The sequence below is a fragment of the Ranitomeya variabilis genome, chromosome 5 (assembly GCF_051348905.1).
Source record: "Ranitomeya variabilis isolate aRanVar5 chromosome 5, aRanVar5.hap1, whole genome shotgun sequence".
In the NCBI taxonomy this organism is placed as follows: domain Eukaryota; kingdom Metazoa; phylum Chordata; class Amphibia; order Anura; family Dendrobatidae; genus Ranitomeya; species Ranitomeya variabilis.
Window position 1 is genome coordinate 23,251,318 of NC_135236.1, and position 20,519 is coordinate 23,271,836.

The 20,519-nt window shown below is 42.9% G+C and overlaps 1 protein-coding gene across 1 annotated transcript in view; it reads left to right on the top strand.

The window, feature by feature from the left end:
* LOC143774206 (sulfotransferase 2B1-like) overlaps positions 1-20,519 on the top strand; it is a 302,209-nt gene that overhangs the window by 79,813 nt on the left and 201,877 nt on the right. The window contains exons 2-3 of the mRNA XM_077261584.1: positions 628-769; positions 15,909-16,120. Coding sequence (XP_077117699.1) covers positions 634-769; positions 15,909-16,120 — 348 coding nt within the window. The 5' untranslated portion in view covers positions 628-633. The remainder of the gene's footprint in view (positions 1-627; positions 770-15,908; positions 16,121-20,519) is intronic.

Consider the following 20,519-nt stretch of genomic DNA (forward strand, 5'->3'; position numbering starts at 1 on the left):
CTGCAGCGTTTTACCCGCAACTAAACAGCAGATCTATTTTACATCTGCGGTTTTGCTGCTGATGTGCCCAACTCAATGCAAGTCTATGGGTGCAGAAACGCTGCAGATCCGCACAAAGAATTGACATGCTGCGGAAAAAACAATGCTGCGGATCCGTTGTAAAAAACGCAATGTGTGAACATGGCCTTATGGTGTTGCAGCCTCTAAACCCTTTCAGAAAAAGTGAGTGTATGCTGACAGACCATGTGATACTTATTGTAGATTGTACACAGGTGCATATACTTTCACTGAGCATGTGACTTATAAAGGTAATTAATTGTATCAAAAAAATTTAGGGGCTTCATAGCAAAAGGGGTGAATACAATTTTTAGTTATTTCTTCCCAAAAATTTAATTTCTGCCTATATTTTTCTCACTTCACTCACCAACTTAGACTATTTAGTGCTGATGCACCACACAGATCAGAATACAAAAATGTTTAAACACAGGTAGTAATTTAACAAAATTGTTAAAAAGCCAAGGGGGTGAATATTTTTGCAAACTACCGTATGTGGGGGGCTGTGTGGGGTCAATATCTCGAATTATGCATATTCCCTTTTTGTGACCTCATTTTTTATCTCTTTTAAAGTAAAACATGTCGGATCTTCACTTTGAATACAAGGGAGTCCTTTACCCTAGCTTAACAATGTCTAAGGAAGTTCTGGAGTTTGTGGAAAATGAATTTCAAGTTAGAGATGATGACGTCTATAATATAACCTATCCAAAATCAGGTAAAGGATTATTAAAGTCAAAAATTAAATACAAATCATTTTATTTTATATAAATATGATAATACAGCTCTTCTGCATTGTCAGTGTTTTTTTTCACACTTTCCTTGTTTTCTCTTTTACTTATACTATAGTTTAAATACAAAGTAATATTTTATTTCATTTACAAGCTAATGTGTGTTTCTGACTTTGACAACAGTTCCACAAGTATTTTAAACTAGTGTCAGATTGGGTTGACAAATGCCCATCAATTACATTGATTATTTGGCCCCACTGTTCAGCTATGTGCAAAAATGAAATAATAAATAATAATATAAATTTGGCTAGCATGATTACTGAATGATTAGATGATGTCTTTTTTTTCTATGAATAGTGAACCAAGTGCTCATCAGCACTACTTCCTACCAGAGAATTATCTTTTTCCCCTACTGGCCAGTTCAAGCCTGTTTAAAACTGTTGGCTTGTGGAATAAATCTTGGTGCCTAACTTGGAGGCATCAAATGGAGAGATTATGAATATGAGACAGCAATGTGAGAAAAACAGTGCTGATATGTATATAAAATTAATAAATAAAGACATCTAAGGGATCAAATAAGAAAAGTGTAAGGCCCAAATTATAGAATTATTTTAAATGTGGAGCTTTCATGTTTTGCTTGATTAAAACCTGTTTTTGTCTTTGTGTAACAACAGTCAATGCAAAGAACCTCCTCAGAGAGAAAGACATCAGGAGCACAAAGTTCCAGTTTTCTTCTGCTCTGATTGCTTATATAAATTCCCAAAGGAATATTGCATGACCTATAAAGCTGCCTATGCTAACTTGGTGGTAGTTGTTGAGTTCCCATAGCTGCACAGGGGGAATCTCGAACCATGACCTCTGTGGTCTCCCATTCTTTCCCAGCCGCAGAGGAGCTTGCTCAGCAGAGATGTCAGTCCCAGCATCTTGCTCAAGCTGATGCTGAGCATCTGGTTACTGCTCCTCTCCCAGATTCAGCTATTGTAGCCAGCATTAATCAGCGGTGAGCAGATGTTCCAGGGACTATGTCCTGCTTTCGTTCAACTGAGCATGCTCGTGGGATGAACTTTCATTGGAAGTTGGGGTCACATGTTCAGTTCCTGAAGTGGCCCTGATTGTACCACCAGGAAGGTCGCAGCTATAAAAGTTTTGCATGGCCGCTCGGCCATGCACTAGTATAAACTGAAATTGTGTGTGTGTGTGGATGTGTGTATGTTATCTGGTGAAAGCTCCTAATTATCCCCTTCCCTAATGTTGTTGTATGTGGTTGGGTGTTTAAAACTGACTAGCACCAGTTAAGTGCCATCCAGCACAAAGCACGATCCTACTGCGTCAATTTAAGCAGCGTTCGCCAGTGCGACGCCATGCGCAGCTAGTGCATTTTCCTACCCTAGTTAGGGCAGTAAGTGGCGTCTGACAGAGCAGTGCTGGGTGCACTCAGTGCGCTAAATCAATTTATGCTAGTTTTCCCTGGCACTGCAGGTGCGATGCCGAGCACTAGTGGGTCTAGAGGGACTCTAACTCTGTGTCCTTGGGGCAGAGTCCTGTGACCGAACACTAGCATTCATTCAGCGGTATTGCGGCCCTGTGACGCAACAGAGTTCGTATCCATACATACCAGGTGACGTTTAACCCATGTGTCACTTTTTCTGAAAGGCCACAGAGGCTGAAATACCATTAAGCAAGAGGCACCACTAACCATACAACATCATGAAGACAAGGAGATCTCCAAACAATTCAGTGACAAAGTTGTTGAGAAGTAGAATGTAAGTCCATAAGGACAGGGTCCTCTCCCCTCTGTACCAGTCTCTCATTGTAAATTTGTTTACTGTTAATGATATCTAGAACTCTGTACGTAACCTCTTTCTCATGAACAGCACCATGGAATTAATGGTGCTATATAAATAAATAAATAATAATACCATATTTTCCGGCATATAAGACAACTGGGCATATAAGACGACCCCCCAACTTTTCCAATTAAAATATAAAATCTTCTTAAAAGTCGGGGGTCTTCTTATATGCCATGTGTCATCTTATAGGGCCGGTGAATAATGTGCCTTTTGGGGGGGAGTGGTCCCGATGATGAAGAGAGGGGGCATCTCACAGGAAAGTGTGAGTGGAGTATCCCCCTATTACCTCATTGTAGCGACGTGGGGTCTCTGTGCTGGGGAGCGGCGGCGGCTGCTCCTCTTTGTGCCGCGTGGGTGCTGTGCTGTGGGGCGGCTCCTCTTCGTGCAGCGTCAGGGCTCTGTGCTGTGGGGCGGCGGCAGCATATCTTAGTGCAGAGTCGGGGCTCCTCTGGCATCTCCCCAAAGCCCAGAGGCACCGGCAGCTCCATTGCAGCGATGCGGTGGCCTCCAGGAAAATGGCTGCTGGGGAAGGCGCCACCGGGCTTTGAGGAGATGCCAGAGGAGCCCCGACTCTGCACTAAGATACACCGCTGCCGCCCCACAGCACAGAGGCCTGACGCTGCACAAAGAGGAGCCGCCCCACAGCACAGCACCCAGGCGGCACAAAGAGGAGCAGCCGCCGCCGCTCCCCAGCACAGAGACCCCACACTGCTACAATGAGGTAATAGGGAAATACTCCACTCACACTTTCCTGTGAGATGCCCCCTCTCTTCATCATCGGGACCACTCCCCCCCACCCACCATATACACATAGGTCTGCACCCGGCGTACAAGACGACACCCGGCATATAAGACGGCCACCGACTTTTAAGAAGATTTTCAGGGGTTAAAAAGTCGTCTTATACGCCGGAAAATACGGTAATAATAAGTACGTCACGGTTGGGTTATAAAAAATATCCTTATATCTGATGACCCCCAGAAGCACCATCAAATCCATAATCATCAAATGGAAAGAACATGGTACCACAATAAACCCACCAAGAGAGAGCCACCTGCCAACATTCTCAGCAAGGGCAAGAAGCACATTATTCACAGATGCAGCACAGACACAAAAGGTAACCATGAAAAAGCTGTTGCAGAGTTTCCAAGCAAAGACAGGAGTATATGTCCATATTACCACAATATGCCTACACTTCACAGAAGTGGCCTTTATTGAAGAGTGGGAAAAAATAAGCCTTTCCTTTCACAAGAAAATTGTAAGGCTCATTTTGAGCTTGCCAAAAAACATATGGGAGACTCCCCAAATGTATGAAGTAAGGGGCTGTGGTCCGATGAGACAAAAATTTTACTTTTTGGCCACCAAGGTAAACGTCATATCTGGTGCCAAACCAACACAGCTCATCACTCCACGAACATCATCCCCACAAAGAAACATGGTGGTGGCACCATTGTGCTCTGGGAATGTATTTGATAGCAGGGACAGGTCAAATGGTCCAAGTTGAGAGGAAGGTGGATGGTGCAAAATACAGGGATATTCTTGAGCACAACCTGTTTCAGTCTGTCAGTGATTTAAAACTGGGATTGAGGTTCACCTTCAACAAGACAATGACCCAAAGCATACTTCTAAAGCAACACTCAAGTGGTTTAAGGGGAAACATGTAAATGTTTTGGAATGGCCTAGGCAAAGCCCAGACCTTTATGAAATTGCGAATCTGTTGTCAGACTTGAAGATTGCTGTTCATCAGGGGAAACCATCTAATTTGAATGATCTGGAGCAGTTTTGACTTGAGGAATGGGCAAAAATCCCAGAGGCAAAATATGGAAAGCTCATGGAGTCTTATCCATACTGACTTGCAGCTGTAATTGTTGCAAAAAGAGGCTCTAGAAAGTACTAACCTTAAGGGGTGAATAGTTATGCACACTGAAGTTTTCAGGTATGTATCCTATTTAGCTAGAATATATGTTTACAGTGGCGCTAGAATATGAGGTGTCCTATTGCTGCAAATCTAGACAATGACCACCCCGAGGAAGCACAGAAAGCGAAACGCACGTCGGGGCTTTCGGTCTGACACGTCTAACAAGAGATTGCACACATGGGTAAGCGCAACACATGATATGCTACTTAGTTAGATTTGCACTTTATGGGCACGTTGCAATATGGGTGGACTTAAGAGGGACATGGTGGAGCTATGCTCATTATTTACTGGCCATGTAGCCTAGGATTACCGCACTTTCTCCCTCCATCCCCACAATTTTTTGCAATACTGTTGCCTTATTTAAATAGACTACTTATTGTATGCTTGTGCTGGCACCCTTACAATGTGTAATGTGTGCATCTCCATTTTGGCGTGTCTTTTAGTCATTCACTTTATCCTCATCATTTGTACTATCTGAACTTTTCTATTGTTACGTTTGTGTATTATGCTAATAAAATATACATGTTTCATATGAAACTGTTGATGTGATGAATTCTTTGGGGGCATTATGCTCTTGGTTGTTTCTAGGTTTAAATGACCACCATGTTGTCAAAAAGATAAATAATTTAGAAAGTGTTAGATTTGCGCACAGGAAACCAGAAAAGAACGTTAACGTGTTAAATCCCTAGATTGCGAAAAATACACTGAATCTATATAAAAAAATATATGTTTACTGAGGGTATATATTAAAGAGTTGTACACTGTGCACGAGAGGGGGGTATTAAAAATGCATAGAAAATACAATGTAGAGACAACAGTATCCTGTATGATTAGATTGCACTATGCCCATAAAGCCAACAATATTTGATTTGTGATGCTATGAAAAAAGATAACATATTCTTAATTGAACCAGCGCTAGACACCTGTGGAAAAATGGAGAAAATGCTAAAGTGTGGGGGTAATGCGCTGTGTAATCAGGTATCTGATGGGTATTTGCAGCCACCTAAAGTGAAATTTGCAAAGTTATTATACTGACAGCCTGTAAAGTAAAAAAGGAACAACAGAGGGGTGACAAGCTGTACAAAAGTTTATAAAAAAGAGTCCAGTTGGAGTCTGTTGAAGAGGGTTTAAACCTCTGATATTGGGTAACCCTCCCGATCCTTGATCCAAAGTGAAGAATCCTATGAAAGTCAAATCATGCATGCAGTAGTTGAGATTTAGTAGAAGATGCCCCAGCTGGTGGCAGTGCTTCTATGAATTAAGGTGATGTGGCGCGGGTTGGAAATCTGCACACGCGTCGCTGTTACCTTATTGTTGAGCTTCTATTGAGGCAACACCGCTTCTTCTCTCCTAGCGGTGCGGGCGGCAGGGAAAATCAGGTGGTGTGTGGGAGCTCGGATCAGCCAGCTGCCGGGTACTGCCTTGCTGTGCTGTGGGCGATGGTCAGGGCAGGACCTGGCATGACGTCATCAACCACGTGGAACCGCTGCGTGTTTGCCGTTCGTATGGTACAGGGTGCAACAGGGACCTTTCAATTCCTACGTGTTTCGGAAAGTACGCTTTCCTTCATCAGGGTTGGTCCTGTATGCATTAATGGTCCTCCATCAAGCTCTTCAGTGATAATATATACCCTCAGTAAACATATATTTTTTCTATATAGATTCAGTGTATTTTTCACAATCTAGTGATTAAACAGTTCTCTTCTGCTTTCCTGTATGCAAATCTAATACTTTCTAAAATATTTTATCCTATTTGTCGTTTGCTTCACAATAAAAAACAAACAAAAAAAAAACAAATGTTCACAGTTGTAGGAATTTTTTTCATGAACTGATGCAAACACTAAAAAACAGTGAAATTCCACTTTGTGAAGTAGCACAACGTGAAAAAAGCCAAGGGAGTGAATACTGTTGGAAGTCACTGTAGGTGAGAGGGAGTCAGAAGGATGGAAACTATGCTAGTCAGACTTGGGCAAAGTTGACTGTTAGTACTGTCCTAAAGAATAACTGTAACATTTTGTTAGACTAACCTCAAACAGCCTGTCTAGGTGTAATTGCACTTGAACTTGACCTTTGTTACTGTACTTTCCTATCCGAGTCACTACCAGGAAGCAGTCCCTTTTTAATGGGACTTGTCCCTCCCACTATAGGCTAATCCAAACCTTTAACTATGTCTGGCCTTACAGTATGTAGCTGGTGAAACACCCACACATTTGCACAAAGTAAATTACACCTATAATGCATACACTATAGTTATTATCCATCATCTGTCCCAACTAGCTACAGTTACTGTCTCATATCAGTATTGCCCTTATCTTATGTCTTAGATCCTAATTTATATCTCTACCATATGCAGTACACTACCAAATCACAGTCTTTTCACAATTTATGCTAAAACCACAGTACGCGGTTCACATTTCACATAGCACATTTTTATTTCTCCCCTCTATAACAATTGTCGTCCTCACCCACTCAGGGAACCTGAACCTGGAAGGCACCAATTCACATAAAACCTATGAAACACATAAAATCAATGTTCACTTCTTCCAGGGGTGTGTAGTGTTCATTATTGGAGATGCACTGATTCCAGAATAGAGTCCTAGTTATTTGGGCCTACATGCCAACATAACATCTGCCTAACAATCCATTGGCATCTACTAACAACTTCTCATGTGCATTACTTAAGTTTTATAGTTTTTAGTCAAGACCACTAAGTACCAAAGACCAAGACTTTCCTGCAGAGCATATGAGTTGCTGATCTTCTCTTTAGAGATGGGCAAACCCCAACAGTGAGAAAAACTCTCACGATGCTAGTGGGGATGTCACCGATGTCATTGCAGTTCAGCCCGGCTAGGAACACAGCCTCAGTGACCAGACGTAACCTCTATGACATCACCACCAGTCTCTGAGGCTGCACTCACAACAATTCAGTCACCAGTGGTTCTCAGCCTGGACAGACACATCTTGGCACCATTCAGGTGGAAAACTGTTTATCCCCCAGACATGGATTACAGCATGGGACAGGACAACAGACAGGTGAGGGATATTGTTGTTTTTTTAATTTTACTTTTATTACATGAGATTGAGGGCTTCACTGGAATTAGGCGTTTAAATAAAAATGGAAAACTGTGTTTAGTATTATATCAAATAAAGGACTTTGCTCTGTCTGTGTCTTTATTTACCATACAACTATAGGATTAATAATGTATAGGTGCCTTATAGACGCTTCTCCAATACTAAGCTGGGCTTCATGTCACCTGAAAATCCAAAGGTGATGTTAACCCCACAAATATGAACCCCACTTGCCACCGCTTCAGGGCAAGTGAGAAGATAAAGGCAAAGTGCCAGAATTGGCACATCTAATAGATGTGCCTTTTCTGGGCAGCTGTGGGCTGCTATTTTTAGGCTGGGGGGTGTGAATATCGATGGCTACTTACCAGCCTGAGAATATCAGCCTCCAGCTGTCTGCTTTAGCAAGGTTGGTTGTCAAAAATAGGGGGGTTCCACACCGTTTTTTTAAATTATTTATTTAAATAATTTTAAAAAACAAGATGGGGACCCCTGTATTCTTGGGAGCTAGTCTTGCTGAAGCTGACACCTGAGGGTTGCAGCACCCAGCTGTGAGTTTTGTCTGGCTGGTTAGCAAAAATACATTGGAACCCACGCCTGTTTTTTTTTATTATTTATTTACAGCGCTGAAGCGGCTGATGAATACTCCCATCCGTTGCTCCTGCTCTCACTGTATTTAGTAGTGATGAACGAATGTGCTCACCACTACTCGTTACTCGCCCGAGTATTGAGGTACTCGGCGAGCAGCGAGCATTTCCGGGATTATTCGGTGGTAACTGCAGTCTCTACCCTGCGTTTTTGCAGACTTTAGAGACCCAATCATGGTGCAGGGATTGTCTGCCAGGCCATGAAACGCTGCAGCCATCTTTGTTGTAGTCGGGCATTGATTGGCTGGGCCGTACAGCATCATCTCGAGTATAAGAGACCTGACGCCGCCCTGCTCACCACATTCTGTTCCTGTTTGAGCGAGAGTAGGGAGAGCTGCTGCCGAAATAGGGTCAGAATCATGGTTTTAGAGTTAGTCTAGGTCTGCATCTCTTACATCCACAACTCCTCAGAAACCAAAAGTCCTTTTTAGGACTAATTTGTGGGTCCCGATATTGCAACGCTAGGTAGGCAGGGCACAGCATATCCACATCAGTGCAAGGACTGCAGGTATGTGCGTCCATTGGTCCCACTGCATCCCTCCCAAAGCTCTGTAACTGCCTGCTGCTGCAGCTTATTTGCTGTCTATATACCTATATTTTTTATTTTTTTCCAAAAAATCCCCACCCCCAAAAAAAATATACAGTCTGTCCTGTCTGACTGAGGCCTGTTGAAAAGTTATAGTTTGTCAGGCATACGTAGCATAGTTGTGTGTGCTACCCTTGTGCCCCCTTTTTTTGGTGTTTTAAATTCACTGAAAAAGGCCTCATGTATCTGCGTGCTCCAAGTTTGGGCATTGGAGGCCAGTGTACTTATTTTTTGACTGTGTGATACTCAAATTCTATACAGCGCTATTTAGCATAAACATTTTTTGAAAGGCCACAGATTTGCCAGTGTGCTGTTTCCGTTATGGCCGTCATATATCTCTGTGCTCCAAGTTTGGGCATTGGAGGCAAACGATGAGAATCAATCAGGGGAGTAGACTCAGTGGATCCTTTGCTTGTGGTGGCTGCAATATCTGTTCTTACTTGGTGGCCACCAGGGATGTCTTTGTTAATCCCTTGGATGGGAGACATAGGCTCCAGTCTTACATCAATTGCAAAACTACCTGGGTCATCTACAGTGGGGCAAAAAAGTATTTAGTCAGTCAGCAATAGTGCAAGTTCCACCACTTAAAAAGATGAGAGGCGTCTGTAATTTACATCATAGGTAGACCTCAACTATGGGAGACAAACTGAGAAAAAAAAATCCAGAAAATCACATTGTCTGTTTTTTTATCATTTTATTTGCATTTTATGGTGGAAAATAAGTATTTGGTCAGAAACAAACAATCAAGATTTCTGGCTCTCCCAGACCTGAAACTTCTTCTTTAAGAGTCTCCTCTTTCCTCCACTCATTACCTGTAGTAATGGCACCTGTTTAAACTTGTTATCAGTATAAAAAGACACCTGTGCACACCCTCAAACAGTCTGACTCCAAACTCCACTATGGTGAAGACCAAAGAGCTGTCAAAGGACACCAGAAACAAAATTGTAGCCCTGCACCAGGCTGGGAAGACTGAATCTGCAATAGCCAACCAGCTTGGAGTGAAGAAATCAACAGTGGGAGCAATAATTAGAAAATGGAAGACATACAATTCCACTGATAATCTCCCTCGATCTGGGGCTCCACGCAAAATCCCACCCCGTGGGGTCAGAATGATCACAAGAACGGTGAGCAAAAATCCCAGAACCACGCGGGGGGGACCTAGTGAATGAACTGCAGAGAGCTGGGACCAATGTAACAAGGCCTACCATAAGTAACACACTACGCCACCATGGACTCAGATCCTGCAGTGCCAGACGTGTCCCACTGTTTAAGCCAGTACATGACCGGGCCCGTCTGAAGTTTGCTAGAGAGCATTTGGATGATCCAGAGGAGTTTTGAAAGAATGTCCTATGGTCTGATGAAACCAAACTGGAACTGTTTGGTAGAAACACAACTTGTCGTGTTTGGAGGAAAAAGAATACTGAGTTGCATCCATCAAACACCATACCTACTGTAAAGCATGGTGGTGGAAACATCATGCTTTGGGGCTGTTTCTCTGCAAAGGGGCCAGGACGACTGATCCGGGTACATGAAAGAATGAATGGGGCCATGTATCGTGAGATTTTGAGTGCAAACCTCCTTCCATCAGCAAGGGCATTGAAGATGAAACGTGGCTGGGTCTTTCAACATGACAATGATCCAAAGCACACTGCCAGGGCAACGAAGGAGTGGCTTCGTAAGAAGCATTTCAAGGTCCTGGAGTGGCCTAGCCAGTCTCCAGATCTCAACCCTATAGAAAACCTTTGCAGGGAGTTGAAAGTCCGTGTTGCCAAGCGAAAAGCCAAAACTATCACTGCTCTAGAGGAGATCTGCAGGGAAGAATGGGCCAAAATACCAACAACAGTGTGTGGCAACCTTGTGAAGACTTACAGAAAACGTTTGACCTCTGTCATTGCCAACAAAGGATATATTACAAAGTATTGAGATGAAATTTTGTTTCTGACCAAATACTTATTTTCCACCATAAAATGCAAATAAAATGATAAAAAAACAGACAATGTGATTTTCTAGATTTTTTTTTCTCAGTTTGTCTCCCATAGTTGAGGTCTACCTATGATGTAAATTACAGACGCCTCTCATCTTTTTAAGTGGTGGAACTTGCACTATTGCTGACTGACTAAATACTTTTTTGCCCCACTGTATACTCTTATTTGTCCATGTCAGTTGGTGTATATGGGCCAAACGTTGCAGGAGTTACGCTGTAGAGTTCAAAACACTTTTTCACCATTAATTTGGCTTCTAGTGATTCATCTAAGGGCCGGACTCTCACGCCTGTAGCGGACCATTTTTTGGCACACCACGCAGGGCGGGTTTTGAACACACGGGTAGTGGGGTTGGAAAAAATCCATATCTCTAATAGGGGTGGTCCGTACAAACCGTGCCTATTACGTTCTGAGTCTCGATGGATTTTTAAGCTTGGTTCTGTTGCCCCAGCAGGTCTCAATGAGGAGCTTTTGTTTACAGGATTTTTAGGATGAGATCTGCCCGTCCTTATTACAATATGCTGGAGGTGGCTCCGTGGGACCTTACATGGAGAGGAGGTTGGACACATCATCCCGACTAGGCCTAATCTGAAGATTTGGTCATTATTTATGGCCGATTTTGGATTGGATACATTGGATGCCTCATGGTTCTGCTCCTGTGGGTTCCTTTCTCTTTAATGTGCTATACCTATGATGCAATTTTTACAGTTGGAGTTGTTTGTTGTCACTTGTTATTAGTTATGTCATGACATATGTATCTATTATGTATATACCGTCGATGTGTTTTCTATTTAGATATCTTGGTGTTCTGGCTCATGGGGTGATTGCTTACTTTCTATGTAGAGGAGATTTTCTCTTTTCTTCTCTTCCCTTCCCTTGTTATGCTCCTTCCTTTGGGTTTGGCTCATGGGGCGGTGTTCTTCTGCTATGGATTTAGGTTCTTCCTGGGTTAGACCCCGGTCTTGCCCCATGGTTCATACGGTTTTGGCAACTTGGATCTGGGTAGTGGTGCAGCCCCATTTTTTTTGTAATCATGGTGCCTGTATATAGTTTTTATTGTTGGGCAGGGCTTTAGTGCGAACGTGCATTATTCAGTCTGGGCCTAAGTTATGGGTCCTATAAATGAAGTTTACTGTATTATGTCTGTAGTTATTTGGAAAGTAATTATATTTGTATTTTGAGACCTAATAAAGATGTTATTTCAGTACATGCTTATTATGGCATTATATGTACTTTGTTATTGATATACTTTCTCAAAAAAGTGTCAGGTGATGATTGTATGAATGTACCCCTGGGGGTTGAATGATGGTTGGATTAGTTTGGATGTACCTAGCTATCACTATGCGTCCTTTAAATCATACATTATGGGTACACTTGCACTTGTGGTGCTTTTGATGTTACCTTGGGCTCCACAAAGTGATAGTGTGTCATTTTTGTCTCTCTATATCTTACTGGTGCATATTTTAGGGGTCCAAGGGATAATTTTATCCCCTGCCAGCAAACATACATGGTTATAAGTATTAATGGCTCTTCTGCCTTGGGGGTGTTTATCCTGAGCCTTTATGCTCAGAATCTCTCTCACCCCTTTCACAGATATCTGTTATATGTTTGCTTACGTTTGGCCCCCTTCCCCCCCTTAATTTTTCTTCCCCCCCTTTTTTTCCCCCTCTTTTTTCCCCCTCTTTTTTACCTTCCTTCCCCTCACTCCTTCCTTGGCTATTTAGCCACACCTGCCCTTTGGGACTGGCATAAGACTTGCCTATGCAGGTGCTATGTATGGTCCCGCGGCTTGTGACACATTTACTCGGGCTTCTCAGCTGGTGCATGCGAATTTGTGGTTTGTCGTGCTACTTGCGGTTCAGGCTTGTGCATGAGCTGTTGTGGTTTATTGCGCGTCTTGCGGTCCAGGCCATGCATGTGCGGTTCGCCGTGACTCCGGCTCCTGCCCAGGTTCTTCCGGTACACACCAGGTCGCTATTAGGTGGAGTATACTCTTATTTGTATTTAAAAAGAGGTCGGCGTGAACGCCATTACTTCCCCTGATGAAGCCCTATTGGTGAGGGCGATACGAGTGGGGCCGCATTCCTTGGTCCATCCAGCTTGGGTGTATGGGGAAATTGTTCCCCTGCCAATGCTGAACATTGGGTAATCTAATCCCTTGGGCTTTTGTACTCTATGGGCTACTTTACCTTATCATATGGTTAGTTGTCTGTGATGGCTTATAAGCCTTTTCATGTACTTGCTTTGGACTTCCCTTGTGTTTTCTTTGGGGGATTCATATGCTGGTTGTCCATCGTCATGAGCCCCATGAGCCGATAGATATATGTGCTAGGGTTCAGGCATTATGCTATACACTAAGCTATTTATGTGTTATTATTCTATATGGACAAGGTTTCTATGTTGTTTTTTTGGTTTTAAGTATGTTTTATATTGTGTGGTGTTTCCATAAAAACCTCTGCTTTCTATATATTGTGTACTGGAATATGTATATTACTGCATGGTGTGCATAATTGTAGTGGTGCTTTCTTCTGTTTTTACTATTCATGTTTACCACTTTCTTGCACCCCGAGCTTCATATAATTTATGTTATGGTAGTGCACCTGGTTCCTTCTCTTTTATAACAAAGGAAATCATCTAATCTGAAGGAACTAGAGCAGTTTTGCCTTGAAGATTAAACAAAAATCTCAGTAGCAAGATGTGGAAAGCTCATGGAGACTAATCCAAAGCAACTTGCAGCTTTAATGAGGTTCTACAAAGTACTGACTTTAGCTATTCACACTGAAGTTTTCATTTATTTTGTCATACATGTTTGTCCTATCTTTACATGACCTGATGCAAACCCTTAAAAAAACGGTTGTGAGGTAGCAAACCAAAGGAGATACCAAGGGGTGAATACTTTTGCAAGCCTCTGTATCTATTCTATTTACTATTTATATAATTTAGATTTTTCTATCATCTTTGTATCTATATCTTTATATATGATTGCTTTATTTTTGTCAACTAGCTATTAAGTTTACATAGTGTATTATAGTATGTAAAAGATGATTATAAAATGCATTGCATATGAATCCGAGATGAGAAAATAATTGCACACTCACATTGCATTCGCATGACAAAAGGTGAACCATATGGATTTCGATAGTTCATCTTTTCAGGATGAGAATGGGATTGATTTTTTAGAAGCTACTGTGAGCGAACTGTAAAAGTCAGGATCATTGTATAAGGTTTTGAGTTTGTCTCAGCTCCAATCATTCTGTTTCTAATAAAGCTTTTGATGTCAATTTTGATGTCAATTATCCTTGTCAATACAAAAAATGTCAGATTACAGATGGTTTTCAAGTGAGAAAATGCATTTCTGAGTTCAAATTGGCTTCTTCCACGTATCTTATTTGCAGTTGTGTATTGTTTTATTGTAATTTATTGTGTCATTTAATATACACTGCTCAAAAAATAATGGGAACACAAACAACAGAATATAACTTTCAAGTAAATCGAACTTCTTTGAAATCAAACTGTCCACTTAGGAAGCAACACTGATTGACAATCAATTTCACATGCTGTTGTGCAAAGGTAATAGACAACAGATGGAAATTATTGGCAATTATCAAGACACCCTCAATAAAGTAGTGGTTCTGCAGGTGGTGACCACAGACAACATCTCAGTACCAATGCTTTCTGGCTGATGTTTTTGTCACTTTTGAATGTTGGTTGTGCTTTCACACTCGTGGCAGCATGAGATGAACTCTACAACCCACACAAGTGGCTCAGGTAGTGCAGCTCATCCAGGATGGCACATCAATGCCAGCTGTGGCAAGAAGGTTTGCTGTGTCTGTCAGCGTAGTGTCCAGAGGCTGGAGGCGCTACCAGGAGACAGGCCAGTACACCAGGAGACCTGGAGGGGGCCGTATGAGGGCAAAAACACAGCAGCAGGACCGCTACCACCACCATTTTGCAAGGAGGAACAGGAGGAGCACTGCCAGAGCCCTGCAAAGTGACCTCCAGCAGGCCACAAATATGCATGTGTCTGCACAAATGGTTAGAAACTGACTCCATGAGGATGGTCTGAGTGCCCGACATCCACAGATGGGGGTTGTGCTCACAGCCCAACACCGTGCAGGTCGCTTGGCATTTGCCACAGAACACCAGGATTGGCAAATTCACCACTGGCGCCCTGTGCTCTTCACAGACGAAAGCAGGTTCACACTGAGCACATGTGACAGACGTAACAAAGTCTGGGGACACCATGGAGAGCGATCTGCTGCCTGCAACAGCCTTCAGCATGACCGGTTTGGCAGTGGGTCAGTAATGGTGTGGAGTGGCATTTCTTTGGTGGGCCGCACAGCCCTCCATGTGCTCGCCAGAGGTAGCCTGACTGCCATTAGGTACCGAGATGAGATACTCAGACCCCTTGTGAGACCATATGCTGCTGGAGTGTGTCAGCAGTTCCTGCAAGCTGAAGCCATTGAAGCTATGGACTGGCCCGCCCGTTCCCCAGACCAGAATCCAATTGAACACATCGGAGACATCATGTCTTGCTCCATCCACCAACATCATGTTGCACCACAGACTGTCCAGGAGTTGGTGGATGCTTTAGTCCAGGTCTGGGAGGAGATCCCTCAGGAGACCATCCGCATCCTCATCAGGAGCATGCCCAGGTGTGGTACAGTAGGGAGGTCATATAGGCCCGTGGAGGCCACACACAATACTGAGCATCATTTCCTTGTCATGAGGCATTTCCACTGAAGTTGGATCAACTCCAGACCTCCATGGGATATTCATATTGAATTACATTGATAATTGTTATGTTTTATTGTTCTGAACACATTCCACTACGCAATAAAAAAAAAATTGTAACTGCAATATTTCATTCAGAGATACCTAGGATGTGGTATTTTAGTGTTTCCTTTATTTTTTTGAGCAGTGTATATTTTTGCATGTGTCATATAAAATGTATTCAGATCCAGCCCCACAATTTTAAAAGCCTTGTACAAATGTTGGTCAGAGATCATCTTGCATAACTAAAATTTCTCAAATGTTAAAAATATATATTTTTTCTTCTTGCTTTTAATAACATTATTAGGTACCACATGGATGGTTGAGATTTTAAGCCTCATTCAAAAGAATGGAGACCCAACCTGGAGCAATACTGTACTGAACTGGGAAAGAGTACCTTGGATTGAAGAGTTGGATTATGCCGAAAAACTACAACAAAGTGAGGAACACCCTCGCCTAATTACCAGCCACTTGCACAGACACATGTTTATGAAATCATTTAATGGTTCAAAGGCAAAGGTAAATTATTACACAGAAAGTCATCAAAAACATTCTGCAGTGCTTAAGTGTGATCTCGCTTATATTGTTAATATTATATTTATCAATACGATTATTGTGTCAAAATGAAAAGTACATAACAACTAGATGTAATACGTAGATCAAATATATAATGTAAAAAGTGTAATCTAAAGAGTGCAGAAGCACAGTGTAAGTACAAAGATGTGTGCAAACATTAACCCTTTTACCCGCTAGGTGGTTTGACCGTTAATGACAATTCTGACCACTGTCACTTTATGGAAACCCCCGACAATGGTAACCCCCGACAAGTGACCCCAAGTAGACCCCTCACATGAGTGGTGAGCACCTTGAACACCAAGAGGCTTCACAGAAGTTTATAACATTGAGTTGTGAAAATAAAAAAATCACATTTTCCCCACAAAAATGATATTTGAGCCCTAATTTCTTATTTTTACAAGGGTAACAGGAGAAATTGCACCATACAATTTGTTTCTTCTGAGTGTGCTTATGATATCACATTTGTGGAGAAATACTACTTTTGATTTGTGATGAGTGAGCACTAAAATGCTCTGGTGCTCGTTTCTTGGGTTGAGCAAATTGGAATATTTGTGTACTCGACCCGAGCAACGAACCCAATGTAAGTCTATGGGAAACCCGAATATTTTTACCACGATCCCCCGGGGGTCCTTTTAAGGTCTAAAAACATCTGAAAGTGATGTAAACACTGCTCAAATGACATGGGAGACCGCTAAGTCATCTGGGTAATTTTGCAATCCATCCTGGGAACGGAAGATGGCAGCAGCCGCATGCATAGGGACAGCTTCGCTGGATCCCAGGGGGTGAGTATATAACTATTTTTTGTATTAATTATCTTTTTTAACACGGATATGTGCCCACACTGCTATGTACTACGTGGGCAGTGTTATATAGCGCGTGGGCTGCGTTATATACAGCATAGCTGCTATATACTACGTGGCCAGTGTTATATACTATGTGGCCAGTGTTATATACCACGTGGGCAGTGTTATATACCGCGTGGGCAGTGTTATATCCCATGTGGGCTGCATTATATACTGCGTGGGCTGCTAAATACTACATGGGCAGTGTTATATACTACATGGGCAGTGTTATATACCGTGTGGGCTGCGTTATAATACCGTGTGGGCTGCTATATACTATGTGGGCAGTGTTATATACTATGTGGGCAGTATTATATACTGCGTGGACAGTGTTATATACCGCATGGGCTGCGTTATATATTGTGTGGCTGTTATATACTGCGTGGCCAGTGTTATATACTACGTGGGCAGTATTATATACTGCGTGGACAGTGTTATATACCGCATGGGCTGCGTTATATATCGTGTGGCTGCTATATACTGCATGGCCAGTGTTAGATACTATCTGGGCTGTGTTATGTACTGCATGGCCTGTGCTATATATTATGTGGCCACTGTTATATACTGCATGGCCTGTGTTATATACTACATTGACTATGTTATATACTGTGTGGCTGCTATATACTGCGTGGGCTGTGTTATATACTATATGGGCTGTGTTATATACTGTGTGGCCACTGTTATATATTGCGTGGCCTGCATTAACGCATCGGGTATTCTACAATATGTATGTATGTATGTATATAGCAGCCACATAGTATATAGCACAGGCCACGTAGTATTGGTCTGCTATATACTACATGGCTCCTATATACTACGTGGCCTGTGCTATATACTATGTGGCTGCTATATACCTACATACATATTCTAGAATACCCGATGCGTTAGAATCAGGCCACCATCTAGTATATATATATTTTTTGTTTACTTTTTGCTACACGCCGATTTGTACACTTGTTGTGTTCGGGTCATAGTGACCCGCCATCATTTTTACAGCTGTGTGGCCATATTTTCAGTGAAATAAAGGAGATATAACCTCAGTTGGGTCTATTTATTGCATCTAATATTGTATATCAATTTATTTACTTCCTAAATTATTTCAATGGGATCGCTGCTCACACTAGAGCGTCCGACAGACAGCAGTAATTCCACTTACGTCCACTACACGCTCAGTGGCGTCGGCTAGATTTTATCCAGCTTGCTCGGGGTTAATCTAGCTGGTAATCAGGTTGGAGGCTGGGTCATGCCCACGGCCTTTCAATAGTCACGCTGGACTTTGGGCGTCGCCGATTATAGCTTGTGCTTTATGCCTGGTGATTCCGGTCTGGAGTGGTGGTCTTGTTGTAGGAATATTGTATCTGGTGGTGTATAATCCTTTGTCTTATTCCTCCTTCCTATTTGTATTTGTTTTGCCCTGTGCACATTATAGTGTATTCCTGTGTGTCTGCGGCGTGGTGCGTTTTTCAGTTTTACCTGTCTGTGCTTTCTGTGGGGATTAGTGTGTGGTCTCTTCACTGGGTGGCGGGTGGTGGTTTCAGCTTAGGGCTGAAACAGGAGTCAGGGTCAGGCCTGGCGGCCCAGACATGCACACCTTTAGTGTAACTTCTGGGAAAGGGACAGACAGGGTTTCCTTAGCCTGAGGGATATCGCAGGGGCCCGGGTAACCAACCTTAGTCTACCCAGTTCCCCCGTGACATTATAATCGTCCCAAAAGAAAAAATATATATATATATTTTTTTTATGTCATGGATCCCATGACTTCCATAAACCGCCAGTTGAGGGCGTTGTTCTTACAGGTCTCAGAATTGAAGGGGGCAGTTCAGCAACAGGGTCTTGTGGTATCTAATGTGCAAGTGGAAACTGCAGGTAGAGTTGCAGAGCCAAAAATCCCTTTACCTGAGAGGTTTGCTGGGGAACGCAGTAAATTTGTTGTTTTCCGTGAAGCTTGCAAATTGTATTTTCGTATGCGCCCGCTTTCCTCAGGTAATGAGGCTCAGCGTGTGGGCTTGGTTTTCTCATTACTGAAAGGAGACCCCCAAGCATGGTCATTTTCATTACCTTCTGATTCAGCTGCATTTAACTCAGCACAGAGTTTTTTTTCTGCTCTTGGACTCATATATGATGATCCTGACAGATTGGCTCTAGCAGAATCTAAAATACATGCTCTCTGCCAGGGGCAGCGAATGGTGGAGGATTACTGTTCTGAATGTCGCCGCTGGGCAGGGGACACACAATGGAATGACCCGGCGCTGCGGAGTCAGTTTGTATGTGGGGTTTCGAGAAGGATTAAACAAGCCCTTCTGATGTATGAGACTCCTGCATCTCTAGAGTCTGCCATGAGTCTTGTTGTCTGCATTAATCGGCGTTTGCGTCAGGGGGCGCTAGAGACGCCGCCTATGGGGGAGGTTGTAGGTGCACGTGAGTTTGCTGCAGGTGAGCCCACGGATTCTATGCAAATTGCAGGGGTGTCACGTCATCAAGCCCCCTCACTCACGAAGCAGGGATTCTGTTTTTGCTGTGGTGAAAAGGGGCATTATGTAAATACTTGTCCTCTGTTTTCTAAAAAAAAGCGCAACGGCGAAAATCTACTAAGCTCAGAGGGTGTGGAGGAGGCCAATCTGAGCTTATGCATATCCTCCATGGTGGTCTCTCAATGTATGCTCCCTGCCACAGTTATGGTCGCTGGCAGAGAGCTGCCAATCACTGTTTATGTGGATAGTGGTTCGGCCACTAATCTCATTGATGAGGAGTTTGCACGCACGGCCGGGTTCACGGTCGGAAAATTGCGTCATCCTATCCGGGTGGTCACGATCAATGCTACCCCTCTCTCACAGGGGGAGATTACTGAGTTTGTGGCTGAGGTTAAACTCCACATTGGGGTCCTACATTCTGAGCAGATTACATGTAGGGTGTTGTGAATTCCGTTCTGGAGCTCCCTCCTGTGGTTGCTTATGGTATTTTTGTGAGTTCTGCCCTTGGGCTCCCTCTGGTGGTTTCGAGTGGAACTGCTGCTCCTTTAGGTAGCTGTAGCAGCTGCCTTCACTAATCGCCTTGCCTGGGTTTGTTATTTAAACCTGCTCTGGGCTTTAGTTCATGCCAGCTGTCAATGTTCTTGGTTGGATTTGGTTCTCTCCTTGGATTTCTCATATGGCCTGTCCTTGTCAGCAAAAGATAAGTTTTTGCTAGTTCTTGATTGTCCATTTGCTTGGACTCTATTGTTCTGCAAATATGTCTCTTTTTGTCCAGCTTGTCACTATGTCATATTCAGGCTAGCTGGAAGCTCTGGGAAAGCAGATTTGCCCCTCCACACCGTGAGTCGGTGTGGAGTTCATTTTTGTAAACTCTGCGTGGATTTTGTAGTTTTTAATACTGACCGCACAGTATCCTTTTCTCTCTGTCTATCAAGTTTAGTATTGGCCTCCTTTGCTTAAATCTGATTTCATTTCTGTGTACGTCATTTCCCTCTCCACTCAAAGTCAATATTTGTGGGGGGCTGTCTT